Source organism: Scyliorhinus canicula, chromosome 10 (genome assembly GCF_902713615.1).
Source record: "Scyliorhinus canicula chromosome 10, sScyCan1.1, whole genome shotgun sequence".
Lineage (NCBI taxonomy): Eukaryota > Metazoa > Chordata > Chondrichthyes > Carcharhiniformes > Scyliorhinidae > Scyliorhinus > Scyliorhinus canicula.
This window is the reverse complement of record NC_052155.1, coordinates 78361332-78382539: the sequence shown is the minus strand read 5'-3', so window position 1 is coordinate 78382539 and position 21208 is coordinate 78361332. Positions and strand designations below refer to the sequence as shown.

Here is a 21208-nt window from a genome sequence, read left to right as displayed (position 1 = left end):
GGTCCTCCCGAGGTTTTTGTTTTTATTTCAGTGCTTGCCCATCTTCCTCCCTAGGGCCTTCTTCAAAAAGGTGACGAGCAGCATTATGAGCTACGTGTGGGCACACGGCACCCCAAGGGTGAGGAGGGTCTTCTTGGAGCGGAGTAGGGAGAGTGGAGGGCTGGCATTACCCAACCTTTCGGGGTATTACTGGGCGGCTAATGTATCGATGGTGCGCAAGTGGATGATGGAAGGGGAGGGGGCAGCTTGGAAACGAATGGAGAGGGCGTCCTGTGGCAACATAAGCCTGGGGGCCCTAGTAACGGCGCCATGGCCGCTCCCTCCCACGAGGTACACCACGAGCCCGGTGGTGGCGGCCACCCTCAAGATCTGGGGGCAGTGGAGGCGACACAGGGGGGAAGTGGGAGGTCTGATGGAGGCACCGTTAAGAGGGAACCATAGATTCATCCCGGGGAACATGGACGGGGGATTCCAGAGCTGGCACAGGGTGGGTATCAGGCAGCTGAAGGATCTGTTTGTAGATGGGAGGTTTGCGAGCCTGAGAGAGCTGGAGGAGAAATTCGGGCTCCCCCCGGGAAACATGTTTAGACATTTGCAGGTGAAGGCATTTGCTAGACGCCAGGTGGAAGGGTTTCCCTTGCTCCCCAGTAGGGGGGCGAGCGATAGGGTGCTCTCGGGGGTCTGGGTCAGAGGGGGGAGGATATCGGACATATACAAAGTAATGCAGGAGGCGGAGGAGGCATCAGTAGAGGAGCTGAAAGCCAAGTGGGAGGGGGAGCTGGGAGAGCAGATAGAGGATGGGACATGGGCTGATGCCCTGGAGAGGGTTAATTCTTCCTCCTCGTGTGCGAGGGTTAGCCTCATTCAATTTAAGGTGCTACATAGAGCCCATATGACGGGGACAAGGATGAGTCGGTTCTTTGGGGGTGAGGACAGATGTGTCAGGTGTTCGGGAAGTCCAGCGAACCATGTCCATATGTTTTGGGCATGTCCGGCACTGGAGGAGTTCTGGAAGGGGGTGGCAAGGACGGTGTCGAGGGTGGTGGGATCCAGGGTCAAACCAGGATGGGGACTAGCGATCTTTGGGGTTGGGGTGGAGCCGGGGGTACAGGAGGCGAGAGAGGCCGGAGTACTGGCCTTTGCGTCCCTAGTTGCGCGAAGAAGGATACTAATACAGTGGAAGGACGCGAGGCCTCCAAGCGTGGAAACTTGGATTAATGACATGGCAAGCTTTATTCAGTTGGAAAGGGTCAAATTCGCCCTGAGAGGGTCGGTACAAGGGTTCTTCAGGCGGTGGCAGCCTTTCCTCGACTTTTTGGCTCAAAGATAGGGTACAGAGGTCGCAGCAGCAGCAACCCGGGGGGGGGGGGGGAAGGCAACAACGGGTGTGGTGGGTTATTTACGGTTGTAATGCGGGCAAATTTGTTCGCAGTTCATGTTTGATGTTGATTGTTGCTTTGTTTGTTTTTGGGGAGGGGGGAGGGGGGAGGGACAACGCGCGCGCGAGTTCGGGTGGGGGGGGGAAGTTGTTAAGAGGGAATATTTTGTAATATTCTATAGTTAGTTGGGGTAAATACTTTCATGTAAAAAATTTCTTCAATAAAAAGTATTTAAAAAAAAAAAAAAAAATATTAGCTACCCTCCAACCCGGAGGTACCATTCCAGTGTCCAAAGAATTTTGGAAAATAATCACCAATCAGAACAGATGTGACGGAACTGGGAGAATGGGATGGAGTCCTTACAGGATGTGGAGTGTAAAGAGCTGTGGTCAAGTTGCTGTGGGAGTTAGTGGGCTTGTAATGGATACTAGTGGACAGTCTATCCCCAGAAATGGAGATAGAGAGGTCAAGGAACGGAAAGGTAGGTGAACTACATAAAAGTAATTGAGGGGTGGGAATTGGAAGCGAAATTGATGCATTTTCCAGGTCTAGACGGGAACAGATTAATGGTGGCAAAAACAATGAAACCCACCTTCAGTAGCAGAGGACAGAAATAGTGAGGAATCATGGCCGGGATTCTCCAAAATCCTGGCCAAGTGTTGACGCCAGCGTAAACACCGGAGTGGTGTACGCCAACGTCAGCGGGTCTCCTGGCCCAGCAATTCATCAGTCTTCAGGGGGTTAGCACGGCCAAAAGGTGGCCCTGCACGGCTGGCGCATGCGCGTGTTTGCCGTCTCTGCACCGGCACGGAGCAACATGTTGGGGACCTTACAGCGGGCTGCGCGGAAGGAGGTAGGCCCCCCTCCAGATCGTGGCTGCCCGCCAATCAGAAGCCCCCGATTGCGGGCCTGGACCTGTGGAGGCCCCCCCCCCCGGAGTCAGACCCCCTCCCACCCCCAGCAGGACGTCCACTGCGGCCGCGGGTCCGAGCTTCCGCTGGGTGGTACCAGGTTGGAATCACGGCGGCGGAATGCGGCGGGTGTTCAGCCCATTCGCCGCGGAGATTCATCGAGGGGGCCTATTTCAGCGGCCCCCGACTGGCGCCGCAGCAACTGCGGTTGGCGCCGATTCTCCGGTCACTGGAGAATCGCATCCTGGCGAGCTTGGAGTATCCTGCCCCACGTTTAATAAGAGTGAGGAAATTAAAATAATTAATATTAAAGTAAATGGACAAGAGAAAGTAATGGAACTAAAAGCTGACAAGTTTCCTGGATCTGATGATCTTTATTTTTTTTTACATAGAATTTACAGTGCAGAAGGAGGCCATTTGGCCCATCGAGTCTGCACCGGCTCTTGGAAAGAGCACCCTACCCCCTACCCAAGGTCAACACCTCCACCGTATCCCCATAACTCAGTAACCCCACCTAACATGAAGGGCAATTTTGGACTCTAAGGGCAATTTATCATGGCCAAACCACCTAACCCACACATCTTTGGACTGTGGGAGGAAACCGGAGGACCCGGAGGAAACCCACGCACACACGGGGAGGATGTGCAGACTCCGCACAGACAGTGACCCAAGCCGGAATCGAACCTGGGACCCTGGAGCTGTGAAGCGATTGTGCTATCCACAATGCTACCATGCTGCCCATAAATACCATGCTATCCTCAGGTTCGAAAAGAAGCAGCTGCAGAGATAATGGTGAGGGTCTTCCAAAATTCACTATATTCTGGCATGGCCGCAACGGATCAGAATTGACAAATTGAACACCTTTATCCAAGAAAGGAGGGAGAGAAAAAAATAAGGGAATGATAGGTCAGTTAGCCTGACTGTCATCACAAAATGCTGGAATCCATTGGTGACAAAACATTTAGAAAGTCATTATACAATTAGGCAGAGTTAATGTGCTTTATGAAAGGGAAATTGTACTTGACAAGTCCAATAGAGTTAGGTAGATTAGGCAGTCTATTAGGTGGTTAAAGGGAAACCAGTTGATGGAGTATATTTGGATTTTAAAATGACATTTGATAGTTGATAGCTGCCTCTTGAAAGGTTGCATGAGCTAAGGGCTTATGAGGATATATTAGCATGCGCAGATGATTGGATTAAAGGAAAGAAATCAGAAAAGAGGAATATAAGGTGCATTTTCAGATTAGCAGACAGTTAGTAGTGCAGTGCCGCAAGGATCAGTGGTGGGGCCTCAACTATTTACAATCTATATTTAGACATAGATGAATGGGCTGCGATTAATATATTCAAGATTTCTGAGGGTTAGGTTTCCACACGGGCTTTGGAATCAAACTGGGGTTCTGAGCCCCTAATTACAGGCAGTATGCCCGATCGCAAAATCTTCCCAGTATGCCAATTGGCAAAACCGTCCCAGACTTTCCATAGTGGTCGCCTCTGCCCTCACCATCCTATTAAGGATGGGGTGTAGGCTCTTGACGCTGTCAGTCAAATAAAAAAATTAGGCGCAACATTAGACACGAAACACACCCAAGTGGATCATTTGTATGGCAAGTGTGGCCTTTCCTGCCAAGGCTGCACTGTTTGAAGTATGAAGCCTCTGGCTCGGATGGTCCCCAGATTGCAGCTAGCATGCCCGCAAAATCAGAACTAATTGGGCCCATAATCAACTTAACTGGCTGCCAGTCTCCATGGTGTGAGCAGTCAATTCAAGTCTCTGCCCGCCCATGTGAAACATCCCAGTGAGAAATGTATTGATGAGCCATCTGAGTGTGGTTCCCACCTATTATCACGGGACTCCATTTCCAAGCCGCTATCATGGGGCTGTGAATATTCAGCCTGAAGAGTCTGTAAAGGGATAGTTTTAGACAGCGAGCCAAAAGGTAGAATGCAGGGTTATTTACTTTCATACGAAGAATAGGACAAGGAGAATATTTTTTTAACCTGAGAAACTATTTACTGTTTGTGTTCAGAGGAATCTGAGTGTCCAGTGCAGAAAGGTAACGTGCGAGAACAGCAAGCAATGGGGATGGCAAACGGTATGTTGCCTTTCGTGAAAGGGGGGTTGAGTATACGAATAAGGAGTTCTTCCTGCAACTGTACAGCAATTTGATGAGTCCAAAATTTGGGGGACTGATCTCCATCCCTTAGGAGTGGTAAACCTGCCCCAGAGGGGATTCATTAAATTATTTGCTTGAATGGGAAGATTGTCCCTGAGGAGAGATTGGGTAGTATGGGCTTATATTTGCCAAAGCATAGAAAAATAAGAGGTGCCCTCATTGAAACACACAAGATTCCGAAAGGACTTAATAGGGTAGATGTTGAAAGGCTGCTTCCCTAGGTTGCAAAGTATGGAACTAGGGACATAGTCTCAGAATTCTCATCTCAGTCTTTTAGCACTATGGATATGATTTTCTTTTATTTCTCTTCCTGAGAGGGCTATAGATGCTTACCTGTTGAGTATATTTAAAGCTGAGATTGATAGAATGTTGACCTCTAAGGGAATCAAGGCAAATAGAAATCAGGCAGCACGGTAAAGTTCAGGTCAAAGGTCAACCACGATCTTGTTGAAAGATGAAGCAGGCTTTAAAATCCATTTGGCTTACATCTGCTTTGGTTAGCTCAGTTGGCTGGTTCATGATGCAGAGCACAACAACACCGTGTGTTCAATTCCCATACCGGCTGAGGTTTCATGAGGTTGCCTTCTCAGCTTTGCCCCTCGCCTGAGGTGTAGTGGCCCTCAGGTTAAATAATCACCAGCCTCCCCGAACAGGCGCCGGAATGTGGCGACTAGGGGCTTTTCACAGTAACTTCATTTGAAGCCTACTTGAGACAATAAGCGATTTTAATTTAATTTAATTTCATTTCAAAGGGAGAGCAGCCTATAGTCCTCTGGACTGTCACAAGAATTTCCTGCTGCTATTTCTTATCTTTTTATCAATAGTGACAAAAATTTGATTAAAGGTTGAGATTTAAGGAGGGTCTTTACGTAAGTAAAAAAAGTAAAAAGGTTTCGGAAGAAAATTCCAGATTGTGGTACTTCTCAGCTAAAGGCGCAGTTGCTAATAGTGGGACACATAAAAGGCATCACAAGAACAGAAAGTATGCGTGATGAATTGGAGGCTGCCTCAGAGGTAGTGAGCAAGGTCTCGTGGAAGTTATAGGCAGCAAAGCTTTGGGTGATCTGAAGTTTATGGAGCACTCATGACGTGTAGTCCGTCAAACTTGACACACATTTCCATTTTACTTCCAAGGGAAGACTGCAAAAGTTTGTGAGTTTCAGTGCTTTGTTATAAAATGCCATTCAGTATCCTAGAATGCATAATATCTCAACTTATTACAAAAACAGTATAGACAGTGGGATTGCTTACAAAAAATTAACATGATTAAGACATTCATTATTAAGATGTATTTCTTTGTGTACTTACAGACATACTGCACACCTGCTAGTGGCACTATTAAGCTTCCAATAACACAAAACAGTTTATTTTTTGTATTACAACCCTAGTACAGAGCAATGCATAATAATTATTTCCTCAATTGGATATTTCCGTTAAATTTGGAAATGTTAAATCAGGTGCAATGTTACACATTTGTAGGGATCTGCAGTATACTGGTATTACTATTTGAGAAGATTTTCTGACTAAACCTTTGAGAGATTTTTCCATGCGTGTTGCCTGAGTAAGGACATGTGATTGAGAAAAGGCCACTGAGGTTACAATGTAAAACAAATTTGAATCTAAAGAGGAGATTATAGTTGGAATTAATTGTAGACCCAAGAACTCGTATGCTGCTGTGGGTATTTTTTTATTGTATTCAAAGCTAACTCCTCAAATATCAGAGTATCACACTGGGGACTTCCGGTGACGACCATGGAGTGAGTGGTCGCACATTTGGTGGCTCCCGCCTGTGGTGGTTTTTTCGGACCTTATCCTGGGTTACCAGGTGGATGTAAGGCAGAACAAAGGTGCAAGAGAGTGAGGGGAAGAGACTGATCCTCTGGTGTATGGGGCTGAGGGCCAGAACTGGTCGAAAAAGAGGAAATCAGTTGGTTGGAGCTGGTGTGGCGCCTGCGACGCACGTCAAAATGGTGGAGGGGCAGGGAGCGGCCCTGCCGGCTCAAAGGTCAACGGAACAGCTGGTTAGCTTCTTGAATGAGAAGTTCACCCAACAATGGAAGGAGAGTCTGGTCGACCTGGCCCGGGTGGTGGATTCTATCACAGCGGTGGTAATCATGTGGAAACGAAGCTGGTGGCCCAGGTTCAGGCGATCCAGAAGATGGAGGAGGTGGCAGGGGAACACGAGGGGCACTTTGCCTCGATGGCAGCGGAGATGGGGCTGATGTGCGATCAGTAGAAGCAGCTTCACGAGAAGGTCGAGGACTGAGGGAACCGGTCATGCAGGCAGAATATAAGGATCGTGGGCCTGGCGGAGGGAAGTGAAGCAGCCATGCTGGTGCATATGTCGGGAGGATAATAAAATATAATAAATAAATAAATAATCATTATTGTCACAAGTAGGCCTACATTAATACTGCAATGAAGTTACAGTGTAAAGCCCCTAGTCGCCACATTCCAGCATTTGTTCGGGTGCACAGAGGGAAAATTCAGAATTCTTTGCTGGAGAAGCTGCTCGGAGAGGTGCGTTTGTATGGCCCTTGGAGGTGGATCGAGCACAAAGGGTGCCAATGAGTAAGCCCGAGGGGAATGAGCTGCTGAGAGCAATGGTGGTGCGATTGCATTGGTTCCTGGACAAGGAGCAAATTATGAGGTGGGCCAGGCAGATGAGGTGCTGCACCTGGGAGGGCAGTGAAATCCGAATGTACCAGGACCTGGGTGCAGAGTTAGCCAAGAGGAGTGCGAGCTTTAACAAGGTCAAGGCAGCCCTTCACAAGAAGGGGATGAAGTTTGGGCTACTGTACCCGGCACATCTGTGGGTGACCTACGAAGGCCAGGAATTGTACTTCGGTTCGGTGGAGGAGGCGTAGATTTTGTTAAAGACAATGGACTGGCAGGAGAAGGTGGACGTTGAACTTTGGTGGAGATGCTGTGATGTTGCTATTATGTTTGGGGCCATTTCCTTTTCTTTTACGTCTTCAGATGTATTCATTGTTTAGGAATGGGAGGTTGGTCTCTTAGTTTGGGCTTGGTTTGTTTGCACTATTGGTACCCCCCGACCAGGCTGGTCACGTGGAACATGCAAGGATTAAATGGGTCGGTCAAGAAGGCCTGTGTGTCGCACACTTAAAAGTGATTGAAGGTGGATGTGGCCTTGAAGGTGACGCACCTGAAGGTGGGGGACCACATTAGGCTGAGGAAGGGATGAGTTGGGCAAGTATTTCATTCGGGTTGGATTTTAAAATGAACGGGGGTGGCAATTTTGGTTAATAAGTGGGTGGCGTTCGGGCTGGGAAATATAGTGGCGGACTACGGGGGAAGGTACGTTATGGTAAGCGGGAAATTGGAGGGGATGGCGGTGGTGTTGGTACACGTCTATGCCCCAAACTGGGACAATGAGGAATTTATGAGGCAGGTGCTGAGGAAGATTCCGGATCTGGACTCTCATCGGCTGATCACAGGGGGGACTTTAACACAGTCTTGGATCTGAGACTGGACCGGTCGAGCTTGAGATCAGGGAGGGTGTCGACTATAGCCAAGGAGCTTTGGGGGTTCATAGAGTGCATGGGGAGGGTGGGGTGGGGGGTGGTAGATCTGAGATTTTGGAGGCCTAGGGCAAAATAATTTTTGTTTTACTCCCACGTGCACAAGGTGTACTCCCGAATAGATTTGTTTGCATTGGATAAGACACTTTTGACAGGGGTGGTAGATATCGAGTATTCGGCAATAGTGGTCTCTGATGGGGGGGGGGGGGGGGGGGGGGGAGAGAGAGTGGGCAGCGCGGCCGCAATGGAGGCTGGATGTGGGACTGTTAGCGGAGGAAGGCCATCCGGGGTATGTTGAGATTAATGACTCGGGCGAAGTTTCGGCAAGTACGGTTTGGAGGCACTAAAAGCAGCGGTCAGGGGGGAGTTTATTTCGATTCGGGCACACAGGGAGAAGGCAGAGTGGATGGAGATAGAAAGGCTAGTTTCGGCGGGTGGCAGCGGACAGGGATCAAGAGATTTGGGGATCTCTTTATTGATGAGGGCTTCCCACACCTGGAGGAGGAGTTTTGAAATGAAAATGAAATGAAATGAAAATCGCTTATTGTTACGAGAAGGCTTCAATGAAGTTACTGTGAAAAGCCCCTAGTCGCCACATTCCGGCGCCTGTCCGGGGAGGCTTGTACGGGAATCAAACCGTGCTGCTCACCTGCTTTAAAAGCCAGCGATTTAGCCCAGTGAGCTAAACCAGTCCCTAGTTGCCAGGTGGGAATTGGTTCCGGTATCTAGAGACGAGGGATTTTGTGCGGAGGCAGGTTTCGACCTTCCCGTACCTGCCTCAGAGATCTATAAGGAGCTGATGGTGTGGGAGGGAGCCCCGACATGAGAGGTGAAGAGAAAGTGGGAAGAAGAGTTGGGTGGGGAGTTGGAGGCCGGGTTATGGGAGGAGGCCCAGAGGAGAGTGAATGAATCCTCAATGTGCGCCAGGCTCAGCGTGATACAGTTTAAGGTGGTCCCACAGGGCGCACATGACTGTGGCCCGGATGAGCAGGTTTTTTGAGGAGGTGGAGGATAGGTGTGGGTGCTGTGCAGGGGGTCCTGCGAACCATGTCCATATGTTTTGGGCATGTCCGTGGCTGAGGGGTTTCTGGCAGGGGTTTTCTGGCGTCATGTCAAAGGTCTTAAAAGTGAGGGTGGTTACGAGTCCAGAGGTGGCGATCTTCAGTGTGTCGGAAGACCCAGGAGCCCAGGTGGTGAGAGAGGCCGTGTCCTGGCCTTTGCCTCGCTGGTGGCCCAGAGACGGATCTTACTAGGGTTAAGGGACTCGGAGCCCCCAAAGTTAGGTATGTGGGTTAGCGACATGGCGGGGTTTCTCAGACTTCAAAAAATTATTGGTTATACTGTTGTGTTTTTGTTGAAATTTGATGTTTAAAATTGTTAAAATTAAAAATGCCTCAATAAAATATTTTTATAAAAAAAGAATAATTCAGAGTATCACGCTTACTGAGAAATACTGCTCTGCCTCAAGCTGGTCCTGAAGCTCCCGCATTTGTCCCTCATTTCCTCGATACTGCCTGAAGAAATCAAAATGAGGCATTATCAGATAGTGGTATAACCAGCTTGAAATTAAAGCAACATTAAGTGACAAGCATATCTGGAAAAAATATTTGACACAAAACTGCTACCATCTATTTCAAGTTTTTTTCCTTATGTGTATAACAAATTACGGCACTGGGAAAAATGTCTTAAATCTGGTCCTTTTTTTCGACTTAGATGTCTAATGTGCATGGAAACCTATCATTGTGTTTTAAGAATCTCCAGGTAATGATCTGAATGAAACTGCACCTACCTATTGGATTTCTGTTTGTCCAATATGGAGCTGAAATCCTCTTACCATCGACACACATTGCACTAACTCAGTCAAGTACAAGATTAATAATAATAATAGTAGGGCACAGGGTTTTACGTGGAGTTTGACCAGGTAAAACCAGCTTGCCAGAACTGCCTCTCAGTTGCTTTTCAGCTAAGATCACTTTAGCAATTGTGATATTGGCTTGCATTGATAACTGAATTAAGTGAGAAGAATTCCAAATTCCAGTGGCAATCTGCCCCTCCAGACCCCAGCAAAGAGCTGAGATGGCCAGTCAATCAGCAAGACTCTGGAGTACTGCAGATTTGCCTGATTCAGCTTTCAAATTACCGTGGCTGCCATAAACTGCTAACTTGGATCCAAGTCACTAGGGCACGCATACCATCTTTGAGCCACCTCCACTATTATGGAATTTGAATCACCTCCCTTCTCTTCCCAACTTCCACTTCCAACCAAGGAGGAAAGTAACTAGTCAAGGCCAAGTATATATGGAAAATTAATAGACACAGGCATTTGAGTTTGGCACATTTGAGAATCTGTTAAAATTTCCAAAGCTTAAGTGTCAGCATGGCTCAGAAAGTCAGGATATTATGGCTTGAAAGCATAATCTAAGATGACATTTTGTTACAGTCAACGCTGCATTGTTCAGATGGACTTAAGCGATCCTACTCAGAAGAACAGAGAGTTCTGGAATTTCATATTCCCCATTAGCATGTGACCATCAACCAACAAAACTCAAATATATTAAGTTGTGGGACCTTTAAGAGATGTTTTTTGGAGCAGCTTGTCGTGGAGCCCACTAGGGATCAGGCAATTCTGGATTTGGTGATGTGTAATGAGGCAGACTTGATTAGGAATCTTAAGGTGAAGGAACCCTTAGAGAGCAGTGACCACAATGTGATAGAATTACCCTGCAGTTTGAGAGGGAGAAGCTGGAGTCAGATGTAACGGTATTACAATTAAATAAGGGTAACTACAAAGACATGAGGGAGGAGCTGGCCAGAGTTGACTGGAAACGGAGACAAGCAGGGAAGACAGTGGAACAGCAATGGCAGGAGCTTTTGGGGGTTATTCGGGAGGCACAGCAGAAATTCATTCCAAGGAGGAGGAAACATGCTAAGGGCAGGACAAGGCATCCATGGTTGACAAGGGAAATCAAAGACAGCATAAAAGCAAAATAAAAAGCATACAAAGTGGCAGGGATTAGTGGGAAGGCAGAGGCTTGGGAACCATTTAAAAGCGAGCAGAGGACAACTAAAAAAATCAATAAGGGGAGAGAAGATTAAATATGAATGCAAGTTAGCTAGTAATATGAAAGAAGATAGGAAGAGTTTCTTTCAATATATAAAAGGTAAGAGAGAGGCAAAAAATAGACATTGGACCACTGTAAACGTGGCTGGAGAAGTAATAATAGGAAACAAAGAAATGGCAGACAAACTGAATAGTTACTTTGCATCAGTCTTCATGGTGAGACACCAGTAGGATGCCAGAGCTCCAGGAGAACCACAGGGCAGAGGTGAGTGCAATGGCCATCACTAAGGAGAAGTTTCTAGGGAAACTGAAAGGTTTAAAGGTGGATAAGTCACCTGGGCTGGATGGACTACGCCCCAGGGTCCTAAAAGAGATAGCTGAAGAAATTGTGGAGGCATTGGTGATGATCTTTCAGGAATCACTGGAGGCACGACCGGTCCCAGAGGACTGGAAAGTGGCTAATGTAACACCCCTGTTTAAGAAGGGAGGGAGGCAGAAGATGGGAAGTTAGAGGCTGGTTAGCCTGACTTCAGTCATTGGTAAAATTTTAGTCTGTTATTAAAGATGAGATCACAAAGTACTTGCAAGTGCATGGTAAAATAGGACTGAGTCAGCACGGCTTTGTCAAAGGGTGGTCATGTCTGACAAATCTGTTAGAGTTCTTTGAGGAGGTAACAAAGAAGTTCAACAAAGGAGAACCAGTGGACGTGAATTATTTAGATTTCCAGAAGGCCTTTGACAAGGTGCCGCATAGGAGACTGTTAAACAAGAGCCCATGGTGTTAAGGGTAAGATCCTGGCATGGATAGAGGATTGGCTGACTGGAAGAAGGCAGAGAGTGGGGATAAAGGCGTCTTTTTCAGGATGACAGCCAGTGACTAGTGATGTGCCTCAGGGGCCTGTGCTGGGACCACAACCTTTCACAATATACTTTAATGATCTGGAAGAAGGAACTGAAGCTAAGTTTGCAAATGATACAAAGATCTGTGGATGGACAGGTAGTATTGAGGAAGCAAGGGGGCTGCAGGAGGATTTGGATAAGCTAGGAAAGTGGGCAATGAAGTAGCAAATGAAATACAATGTGAACAAGTGTGAGGTTATGCACTTTGGAAAGAGGAATTTAGACATAGATTATTTTTAAATGGGGAAATGCTTAGGAAATCAGAAACTCAAAGGTACTTGGGTGTCCTTGTTCACGATTCTCTTAAGGTTAATGTGCAGGTTCAGTCGGCAGTTAAGAAGGCAAATGCAATGTTAGCATTCATGTCAAGAGGGCTAGAATACAAGACCAGGAATATACTTCTGAGGTTGTATGAGGCTCTGGTTAGACCCCATTTGGAGTACTGTGAGCAGTTTTAGGTCCTGTATCTAAGGAAGTATGTGCTGGCCTTGGAAAGGGACCAGAGGAGGTTCACAAGAATGATCCCTGGAATGAAGAGCTTATCGTATGAGGAACGGTTGAGGACTCTGGGTCTGTACTCGTGGAGTTTAAAAGGATGAGGGGGAATCTTATTGAAACTTACAGGATACTGCGAGGCCTGGATAAAGTAGACGTGGAGAGGATGTTTCCACTTGCAGTAAAAACTAGAATCAGAAGACACCATCTCAGACTAAAGAGATGACCCTTTAAAACAGAGATGAGGAGGAATTTCTTCAGCCAGAGGATGATGAATCTGTAGAACACTTTGCTGCAGTAGGCTGTGGAGGCCAAGTCACAGTGTCTTTAAGACAGAGATAGATAGGTTCTTGGTTAATAAGGGGATCAGGGGTTATGGGGAGAAGGCAGGAGAATGGGGATGAGAAAATATCAGCCATGATTGAATGGCGGACCAGACTCGATGGGGTGAGTGGCCTACTTCTGCTCCTATGTCCTATGGTCTTTCAATGTGAAATTGCCTGCTGTACTTGTTTACAAAACTACAGTGACTACACATCATTCATAATTTAACATGAAGTGTTCAATGATGCCAAGAGGTTGTGAAAGGCACTAAAACATTTGTTCTTTGACGTCAAGGAAAGAAATAACTTGCATTTATATAGTGCCTTTCACAACATCAGGATTGTGAAATTCCAAGAATAGACAGCCTTTCGGTTTCTCTTGGAATCAAGTGATTTGGGGAGCAGACAGGAAAGTGAATTTGAAGCACAAGAATGCCATGGTTGTATTGAATAGAGCAGGGGTGGGCAAACTACGGCCCACGGGCCGCATGCGGCCCGACAAAGGTTTTTATGCGGCCCGCCAATGAGGTGCCCGGAATCATAACCGGCATTTTTGAAAAGCCGCCGGGGAAAAGCCGCTGAAGTAAATGCGCTTATTCAATAAGCGCATTTACTTCAGCGGCTTTCCCCCGGCGGCTTTTCAAAATGCCGGTTATGATTCCGGGCACCTCATTGGCGGGCCGCATAAAACGCGCGTAGTGGGGTGGATGAGTGGGGCTGTCTCATTGGTCGGTTTAGTTGGGTGTGCGACCAATAGGAGTCCAGGTTACAAACAATAAGCCTTATTATTGTTTGTAACCTGGACTCCTATTGGTCGCACACCCAACTAAACCGACCAATAAGGCAGCCCCACTCATCCACCCCACTACGCGCGTTTTTATCGTTGACTCGGTTAGGCTGTGCTTCTGTCAGTGTTAAGGATCAGCACAAGCAACTTGACACCTGATTTCAACAAACTGGTAAATGACTGCAGTCAGATGCATCATTCTCATTGACATTGTTCTGTTACTTACTGAGTTACTTTGTTTTTCAAAAAAATGTGCTTTTTTTTCTTTAAAGACCTTTTATTTTGGCTATTTAAAATATTAATTATTTTACTTAATATACTATGCGGCCCTTTAAAATTGTGAATTTCTGAATGTGGCCCTTGCACGGAAAAGTTTGCCCAACCCTGGAATAGAGGAACAAGCTCAACAGATCATACGTTCTACTCTTGTTCCTATCTTATGTTATTGTGAGACATTACACAATAAGGTATTCAGCATTATTTTCCAACAAGTTGAGAAATTAAGAGTAGCCATTAATGGCAGATGAAAAATGGATCCATTTTCACAAATAGCTCAAATTAATATAATACTTAATGTTGCATAGAATTTGCAATTTAGGTCGTGAAAGGTTCCCTGTGTCTGCATGAGTTCCTCCGGGTGCTCCGGTTTACTCCCATAGTCTAAAGATATGCACTGACCAGGATCAATGTGTGGAATTATGAGTATATGACGGGGATGTGGGCCTAAGTGGGAATTCTATGAACATTCTTTCCTATATCTTAGTATTTAAAAGGAACTGTAAAAGGATCCATAGCACACAATGGAGATTTTTGTCATGGATTGTACCATTTCCATTGTTCTTTCATTTCCTATCTAAGGTGCACAAAAATATCCTCAACTTTGGGCCAACTTTAGATTTTTACCCCCTGCAGAAGAGCACTTGACCTCCACTGAACCAATGCAGCGAAACATTTAGCTTATTGTTGTGTAAATCTTTGGTGCAAAACTACCTCTTCAACCTCCTGCCCCACATTATTAAACATATTCACATTTAAATTTTATGAGTAATTTTTGAAATTGCATATACTACAAAACTTTACACTAAGTCCTCCCCAAGCAGAGTAAGAAGTCTGACAACACCAGGTTAAAGTCCAACAGGTATGTTTCAAACACGAGCTTTCGGAACACTGCTCCTTCCTCAGGTGAAGGAGCAGTGCTCCTAAAGCTCGTGTTTGAAACAAACCTGTTGGACTTTAACCTGGTGTTGTCAGACTTCTTACTGTGCTCACCCCAGTCCAACGCCGGCATCTCCACATCATGGCTCCCCAAGCAGTACATTTAAAAATATATTTCATGGAATGCTAATATTACAAGCATAAATAAATACTTTGAAAGTTGTGCCAGTTGGAATTCGAGCGACCGTTTGGATTCCAGCATTGAATTGATCTCTTGTTTCAGCTGTTTCTCTGAACCTTTCAGATTGTCTGATTCCAATGACTGTGCCTTTAGTTCACTCTTTGTTATCTCTCGTTTATTCATCTCTTGATCCAATTTCAATGTAAGATTCTTCACCTGTGTAATTAAGAATATCAATCACCATTTCTTAATGCAAACTAGATAAATTTAAGATGAAAATAAATTAACGGCATTTAGAAAGTGCCTTTTCATATCTGTCAGATTGCTCCACAGTGCTTCACATTCAAATATTTAACTCTTAAAATGCGAACAGGTAAATATGGCTCCCAACATAAGCACAGCAATTGATACAGGCACTGAGGGAAGTATTCATATGCCTCATAGGAAGGAGGCAAATTATCCCAAGTTACTTGTACTTCCTTCCTGACCATTTTTTGAGGGTTTTCAGTAACAGGGGCCTGGGAGCTTGTTGTCTGCCCTCTTGGCCAAAGGTAGCGTGTGACCTTAACCGAGATGCTCAGTTTAGTTCTCATTAAAACCCTTGGGGAAGGACTTCCGGTGGCGGTGGTGATGTAGGAAGCCACACATTTGGGAGCTCCTGTTTCAAACGGACTTTTCGGCTCTTTCTAGAGCCCAAAACTGAATTTTTTCGACGTCTCCCGGTGGGAGAAGGTGTGCTGATCGACTTTCTCCGCATTTCATGACTCGAACTCGGAGTGGAAAGGGGGAAAAAAACGGCAGCAGCTCCCCAGAAAAAACGGGGGAAGGAATCCTAGATGGCGGCCGGCGGAGCACCAGAGGAGTGGAAGCAGTGGGCCCAGGAGCAGCAAGCTGCTCTCCTGCGCTGTTTTGCAGATTTCAAGGCTGAGGTACTGAGCTCTCTGCAGGAAACAAACAAAAGGCTCTCGGAGATTCAGACGACCCAGGGTGCTGCCATCAAGGCGTTGCAGGCGCAGGCCACTGAATGAGAGGAGGAGGCCTTGGTCCTCGTGAGTAAGGTGGAGGGGCACGAGGCACTCCACAAGAAGTGGCAGGACCGCTTCGAGGAGCTTGATCACCGCATGAGGCGGAAAAATCTGAGGATCTTGGGCCTTGCGAAGGGGCTGGAGGGGTCGGATCTGACAACCTAAGTGGCTACGATGCTGAACTCGCTAGTGGGGGCCGGATCTTTCCATCTGCCCCTGGAACTGGAGGGGACCCACAGGGTACTGGCCAGGAGGCCGAAGGAGAACGCACCCCCGCGTGCGGTGCTGGTGAGGTTCCACCGGTTCAGTGATCGTGAGTGTGTGCTGCGCTGGGCCAAGAAGGTGAAGAGCAGCAACTGGGAGAATGGGGTAGTACGGATCTACCAGGATTGGAGTGCGGAGGTGGCTAAGCGGCGGTCTGGGTTTAATCGGATGAAAGAGGTGCTCTACAAGAAGATAAAGTTCAGAACGTTGCAGCCTGCGCGCTTGTGGGTATCTTATTTGGACCGGCATTATTAGTTTGATTCCCCGGAGGAGGCGTGGGCCTTCGTGCGGACGGAGAAACTGGACTCGGACTAGTGGTTGGGGGGTCGGTTGTAATACTTTATTGCTGGTTTCTGCTGTTGCTGTGTTCTCTTTTTCAGTATTTTTGTAATTTTGATATGTTTATTTATTGGGGTATTGTTCTGCTTCTTGTTGTGGGGCATTGTTTGAGTTTTGTATCTTGCGGGGAGGGTTGGGGGGGTTTGTTGTATTCTATATCGGGTTGGGGGTATGGAGTGGGGCTGATATTTGGGAGCGTCAGAAGGGTGTGGTGGGGCAGTGCGAAAGCGCGGGCTTTCCTCTGGTTTCCCGCGCTGTGGGGCTGGGGGGTGGAGACGATGACGGGGGGCGTAACTGGTTCTTCCCCGCGCTGGAGCTGTGCCTGGAGGAGGGATAGGATGGGGGATGATCCCACTTTGGGAGGGGTCGGGTTTTTGGCGGGAGTTTCCGGGGTCAGCAGAAGTTAGCTTACCAACGGAAGTACAATGGAGGACGGTTCGCGGCTAGGAGGGTTCCTAGCCTTGGGGGGGGGGGGGGGGGGGGGGGGGGGGGGGATGCCGGGTTGCTGCTGGCAGGGTCAGGAAGGAGCTGGAGGGGGCTGGGGGTACAGAGGTGAGGTGTTGTCGCTGTGGGGACTGAGTTGGGCGGGGGTTGCTGGCCTGAGGCGGGCAGTCGACGGGCTATGGCTAGTCGACGGGGGAGGGGGCGGGACGCCCTCTGATCCGGTTGGTCACCTGGAATGCGAGAGGATTGAATGGGCCGGTGAAGCGGTCGAGGGTACTTGCTCATCTGAGGGGGCTAAAGGCAGATGTGGCAATGCTTCAGGAGACCCACCTGAAGGTGGCCGACCAGGTCCGTCTGAGGAAGGGGTGGGTGGGGCAAGTTTTCCACTCTGGGTTGAATGTGAAGAACCGGGGAGTGGCGATTCTGGTGGGGAAAAATGTGTCGTTTGAGGCATCTGAGGTGGTGGCGGATAAGGGGGGTAGGTATGTTATGGTTAGGGGCAGGCTACAGGGAGAGAAGGTGGTACTTGCTAGTGTGTATGCCCCAAATTGGGACGATGCGGGCTTTATGAGGCGTATGCTGGGACGGGTCCCGGATCTAGAGGCGGGAGGTCTGATTATTGGGGGGGGGGGGGGGGGGGGGGGGGGACTTCAATACAGTGTTGGACCCTTCACTGGATCGGTCCAGCTCTAGGACAGGTAGGAGGCCGACGGCGGCTAAGGTACTGAGAGGGTTTATGGACCAGATGGGAGGGGTGGATCCATGGAGGTTTGTGAGGCCGAGGGCACGGGAGTACTCTTTCTTCTCCCACGTACATAGGGTCTATTCTCGGATAGACTTCTTCGTGGTGAGTAGGGGACTGATTCCGAGAGTGGAGGAGGCCGAATATTCGGCCATTGCAAACTCCGACCACGGTCCGCATTGGATAGAGTTGGAGATGGGGGAGGTGCGGGACCAGCGCCCGTTGTGGCGGTTGGGTGTGGGGTTGTTGGCGGAGGAGGAGGTGTGTAGGAGGGTCCGGGCAAGCATTGAGAGGTACCTCGAGGTGAATGATACGGCGGAGGTCCAGGTGGGGATGGTCTGGGAAGCCCTGAAGGCAGTGATTCGTGGGGAGCTGATATCCATCCGGGCACACAGGGAGAGGAGTGAGAGGGATAGACTGGTGGGAAAGATGCTGGAGGTAGACAGGAGGTACGCAGAGGCACCAGAGGAGGGACTGTTGGGGGAGAGGCGCAGCCTATAGGCTAAATTTGATTTGCTGACCACTAGAAAGGTGGAGGCACAGTGGAGGAAGGCACAAGGGGCAGTGTACGAACATGGTGAAAAGGCGAGTAGGATGCTGGGATGCGGCTAAGGAAATTGCTGGAGTGAGAGACAAGAGTGGGAATGTGGTGCGGAAGGGGGTAGAGGTGAATGAGGTCTTCAAGGACTTTTACGGGGAACTGTACCGGTTGGAGCCAACGGTGGAGAGGAGGGGAATGGAGAGGTTCCTCGACGGGCTTTCTTTCCCGAAGCTGCAGGAGGAGCTGGTGGAGGGGTTGGGGGCACCGACTGAGCTGGAGGAGCTAGTTAAGGGGATCGGGCAGGTGCAGTCAGGGAAGGCGCCGGGGCCGGATGGGTTCCCGGTGGAATTTTATAAAAAGTTTGTGGACCTAGTGGGCCCCTTGCTGGTGCGGACACTTAATGAAGCGTGGGAAGGGGGGACTTTTCCCCCGACGATGTTGCGGGCGCTGATTTCGTTAATCTTAAAAAGGGACAAGGACCCCCAGCAGTGTGGTTCATACAGGCCCTTATCTCTCCTCAATGTGTCTGCCAAGGTGCTGGCAAAAATCCTGGCCACCAGGATAGAGGACTGTGTGCCAGGGGTTGTACACGAGGACCAGACAGGGTTTGTGAAGGGAAGGCAGCTGAACACGAATGTGCGGAGATTGTTGAATGTCATCATGATGCCGGCGATTGAGGGGGAGGCTGAGATAGTGGTGGCGCTGGATGCAGAGAAGGCCTTCGATAGAGTGGAGTGGGGGTACTTATGGGAGGTGTTGGGGAGGTTTGGATTTGGTGAAGGGTTTATTAGATGGGTGAGGCTGCTATATAAGGCCCCGATGGCATGTGTGGCCACGAATGGGAGGAGGTCAGAGTACTTCCGGCTTTACCGAGGGACCAGGCAGGGTTGCCCCCTGTCCCCCTTGTTGTTTGCATTGGCAATCGAGCCGTTGGCAATGGCGTTGAGGGATTCAGGGAGGTGGAGAGGCTTGGTGCGAGGCGGGGAGGAACATAGGGTGTCGTTGTATGCCGATGACCTGTTACTGTATGTGGCGGACCCGGTGGGAGGGGTGCCGGGGGTGATGGAGCTGCTAGCTGAGTTTGGGACCTTTTCAGGCTATAAACTAAATTTAGGCAAGAGTGAGGTGTTTCTGGTGCACCCTGGAGACCAGGAGGAAGGAATTGGTAGGCTCCCGCTTAGGAGGGCAGGGGAGAGTTTTAGGTACCTGGGGGTGCAGGTGGCCAGGGACTGGGGGACTCACCAGGCTTGTGGATCAGATGGAGGAGGAGTTCAAGAGGTGGGACATGCTGCCATTGTCGTTGGCGGGGAGGGTGCAGTCCGTCAAAATGACGGTGCTTCCGAGGTTCTTGTTCCTCTTTCAGTGCCTGCCCATCTTCATCCCCAGAGCCTTCTTTAGGAGAGTGACTAGCAGTATTTTGAGCTTTGTGTGGGCACATGGGACTCCGAGAGTGAAAAGGGTTTTCCTGGAGCAAGGGAGGGATAGAGGCGGGCTGGCGCTGCCCAACCTTTTGGGGTACTATTGGGCGGCCAATGTGTCAATGGTGCGTAAATGGGTGATTGGGGGGGGGGCGTGGAAAAGAATGGAGATGGCGTCATGTAGAAGTACGAGCCTGGGTGCCTTGGCAACGGCGCCGTTGCCGCTCTCTCCCAAGAGGTATACCACGAGCCCGGTGGTGGCGGCGACCCTAAGAATCTGGGGACAGTGGAGACGGTATAGGGGGGAAACAGGGGGCTCGATGGAGGCTCCATTGGGTGGAAATCATCGGTTCATCCCGGGGAACAATGATGGGGGATTTAGGGGGTGGCAAAGGGTGGGCATCTGTAAACTGAGGGACCTGTTTATTGGCGGGAGGTTTGCGGGCCTGGGGGAACTGGAAGATAAATTTGGGCTCCCCCAAGGGAATATGTTCAGATACTTGCAGGTAAAGGCGTTTGCTAGGCGACAGATAGAGGAGTTCCCTTTGCTGCCCTCGCGGGGGGCGATGGACAGAGTGCTTTCGGGGGTGTGGGTCAGAGAGGGGAAGGTGTCTGACATCTATAAGGTAATGCAGGAGGAGTCGTCAGTGGAGGAGCTGAAGGCTAAATGGGAGGGGGAACTTGGGGAGCAGATAGAGGACGGGACTTGGGCGGATGCCTTGGAGAGAGTCAACTCTTCCTCTTCATGTGCGAGGCTTAGTCTCATCCAATTTAAGGTGCTGCACCGGGCCCACATGTCCGGGACTAGGATGAGTAGGTTCTTTGGGGGTGAGGACAGGTGCACCAGGTGTTCGGGGAGTCCAGCGAATCATGCCCATATGTTCTGGGCATGCCCGGCACTGGAAGAATTCTGGAAGGGGGTGGCGGGGACGGTGTCGAGGGTGGTTGGATCCAGGGTCAAACCAGGGTGGGGACTCGCGATTTTTGGAGTTGCGGTGGAGCCGGGAGTGCAGGAGGCGAAAGAGGCCGGTGTCCTGGCCTTTGCGTCCCTAGTAGCCCGACGGAGGATCTTGCTGCAGTGGAAGGACGCGAGGCCCCCAAGTGTGGAGACCTGGATCAGTGACATGGCGGGATTTATAAAATGGGAGTGGGTCAAATTTGCCCTGAGAGGATCAATACAAGGGTTCTATAAACGGTGGCAGCCTTTTCTGGACTTCCTGGCTCAAAGATAGGTATCTTGGTCAATAGCAGCAGCAACCCGGGGGGTGGTGGGGGGTGTTCCATATTATAGTTTCTATTTTTTTTTCTCTACGGTTATGTAACTTAACATTGTGTTCATTTAAGTTGTTGTTAATATGTTGTGTTGTACGAGGTATACCACAAGTCTGGTGGTGGCGGCTACCCTCAAGATTTGGGGGCAGTGGAGGCGACATAGGGGAGAAGTGGGGGGCTCGATGGAGGCTCCGTTAAGGGGGAACCATAGGTTCGTCCCGGGGAACATTGATGGGGGATTTCAGGGTTGGC

General features: G+C 49.1%; 1 protein-coding gene across 1 annotated transcript in view; it reads right to left on the bottom strand.

Annotated features, from left to right (window-relative positions):
- LOC119972470 (rho-associated protein kinase 1-like) overlaps positions 1-21208 on the bottom strand; it is a 286367-nt gene that overhangs the window by 58094 nt on the left and 207065 nt on the right. Inside the window, 2 exon segments of the mRNA XM_038809214.1 lie at positions 9454-9523; positions 14943-15127. Coding sequence (XP_038665142.1) covers positions 9454-9523; positions 14943-15127 — 255 coding nt within the window.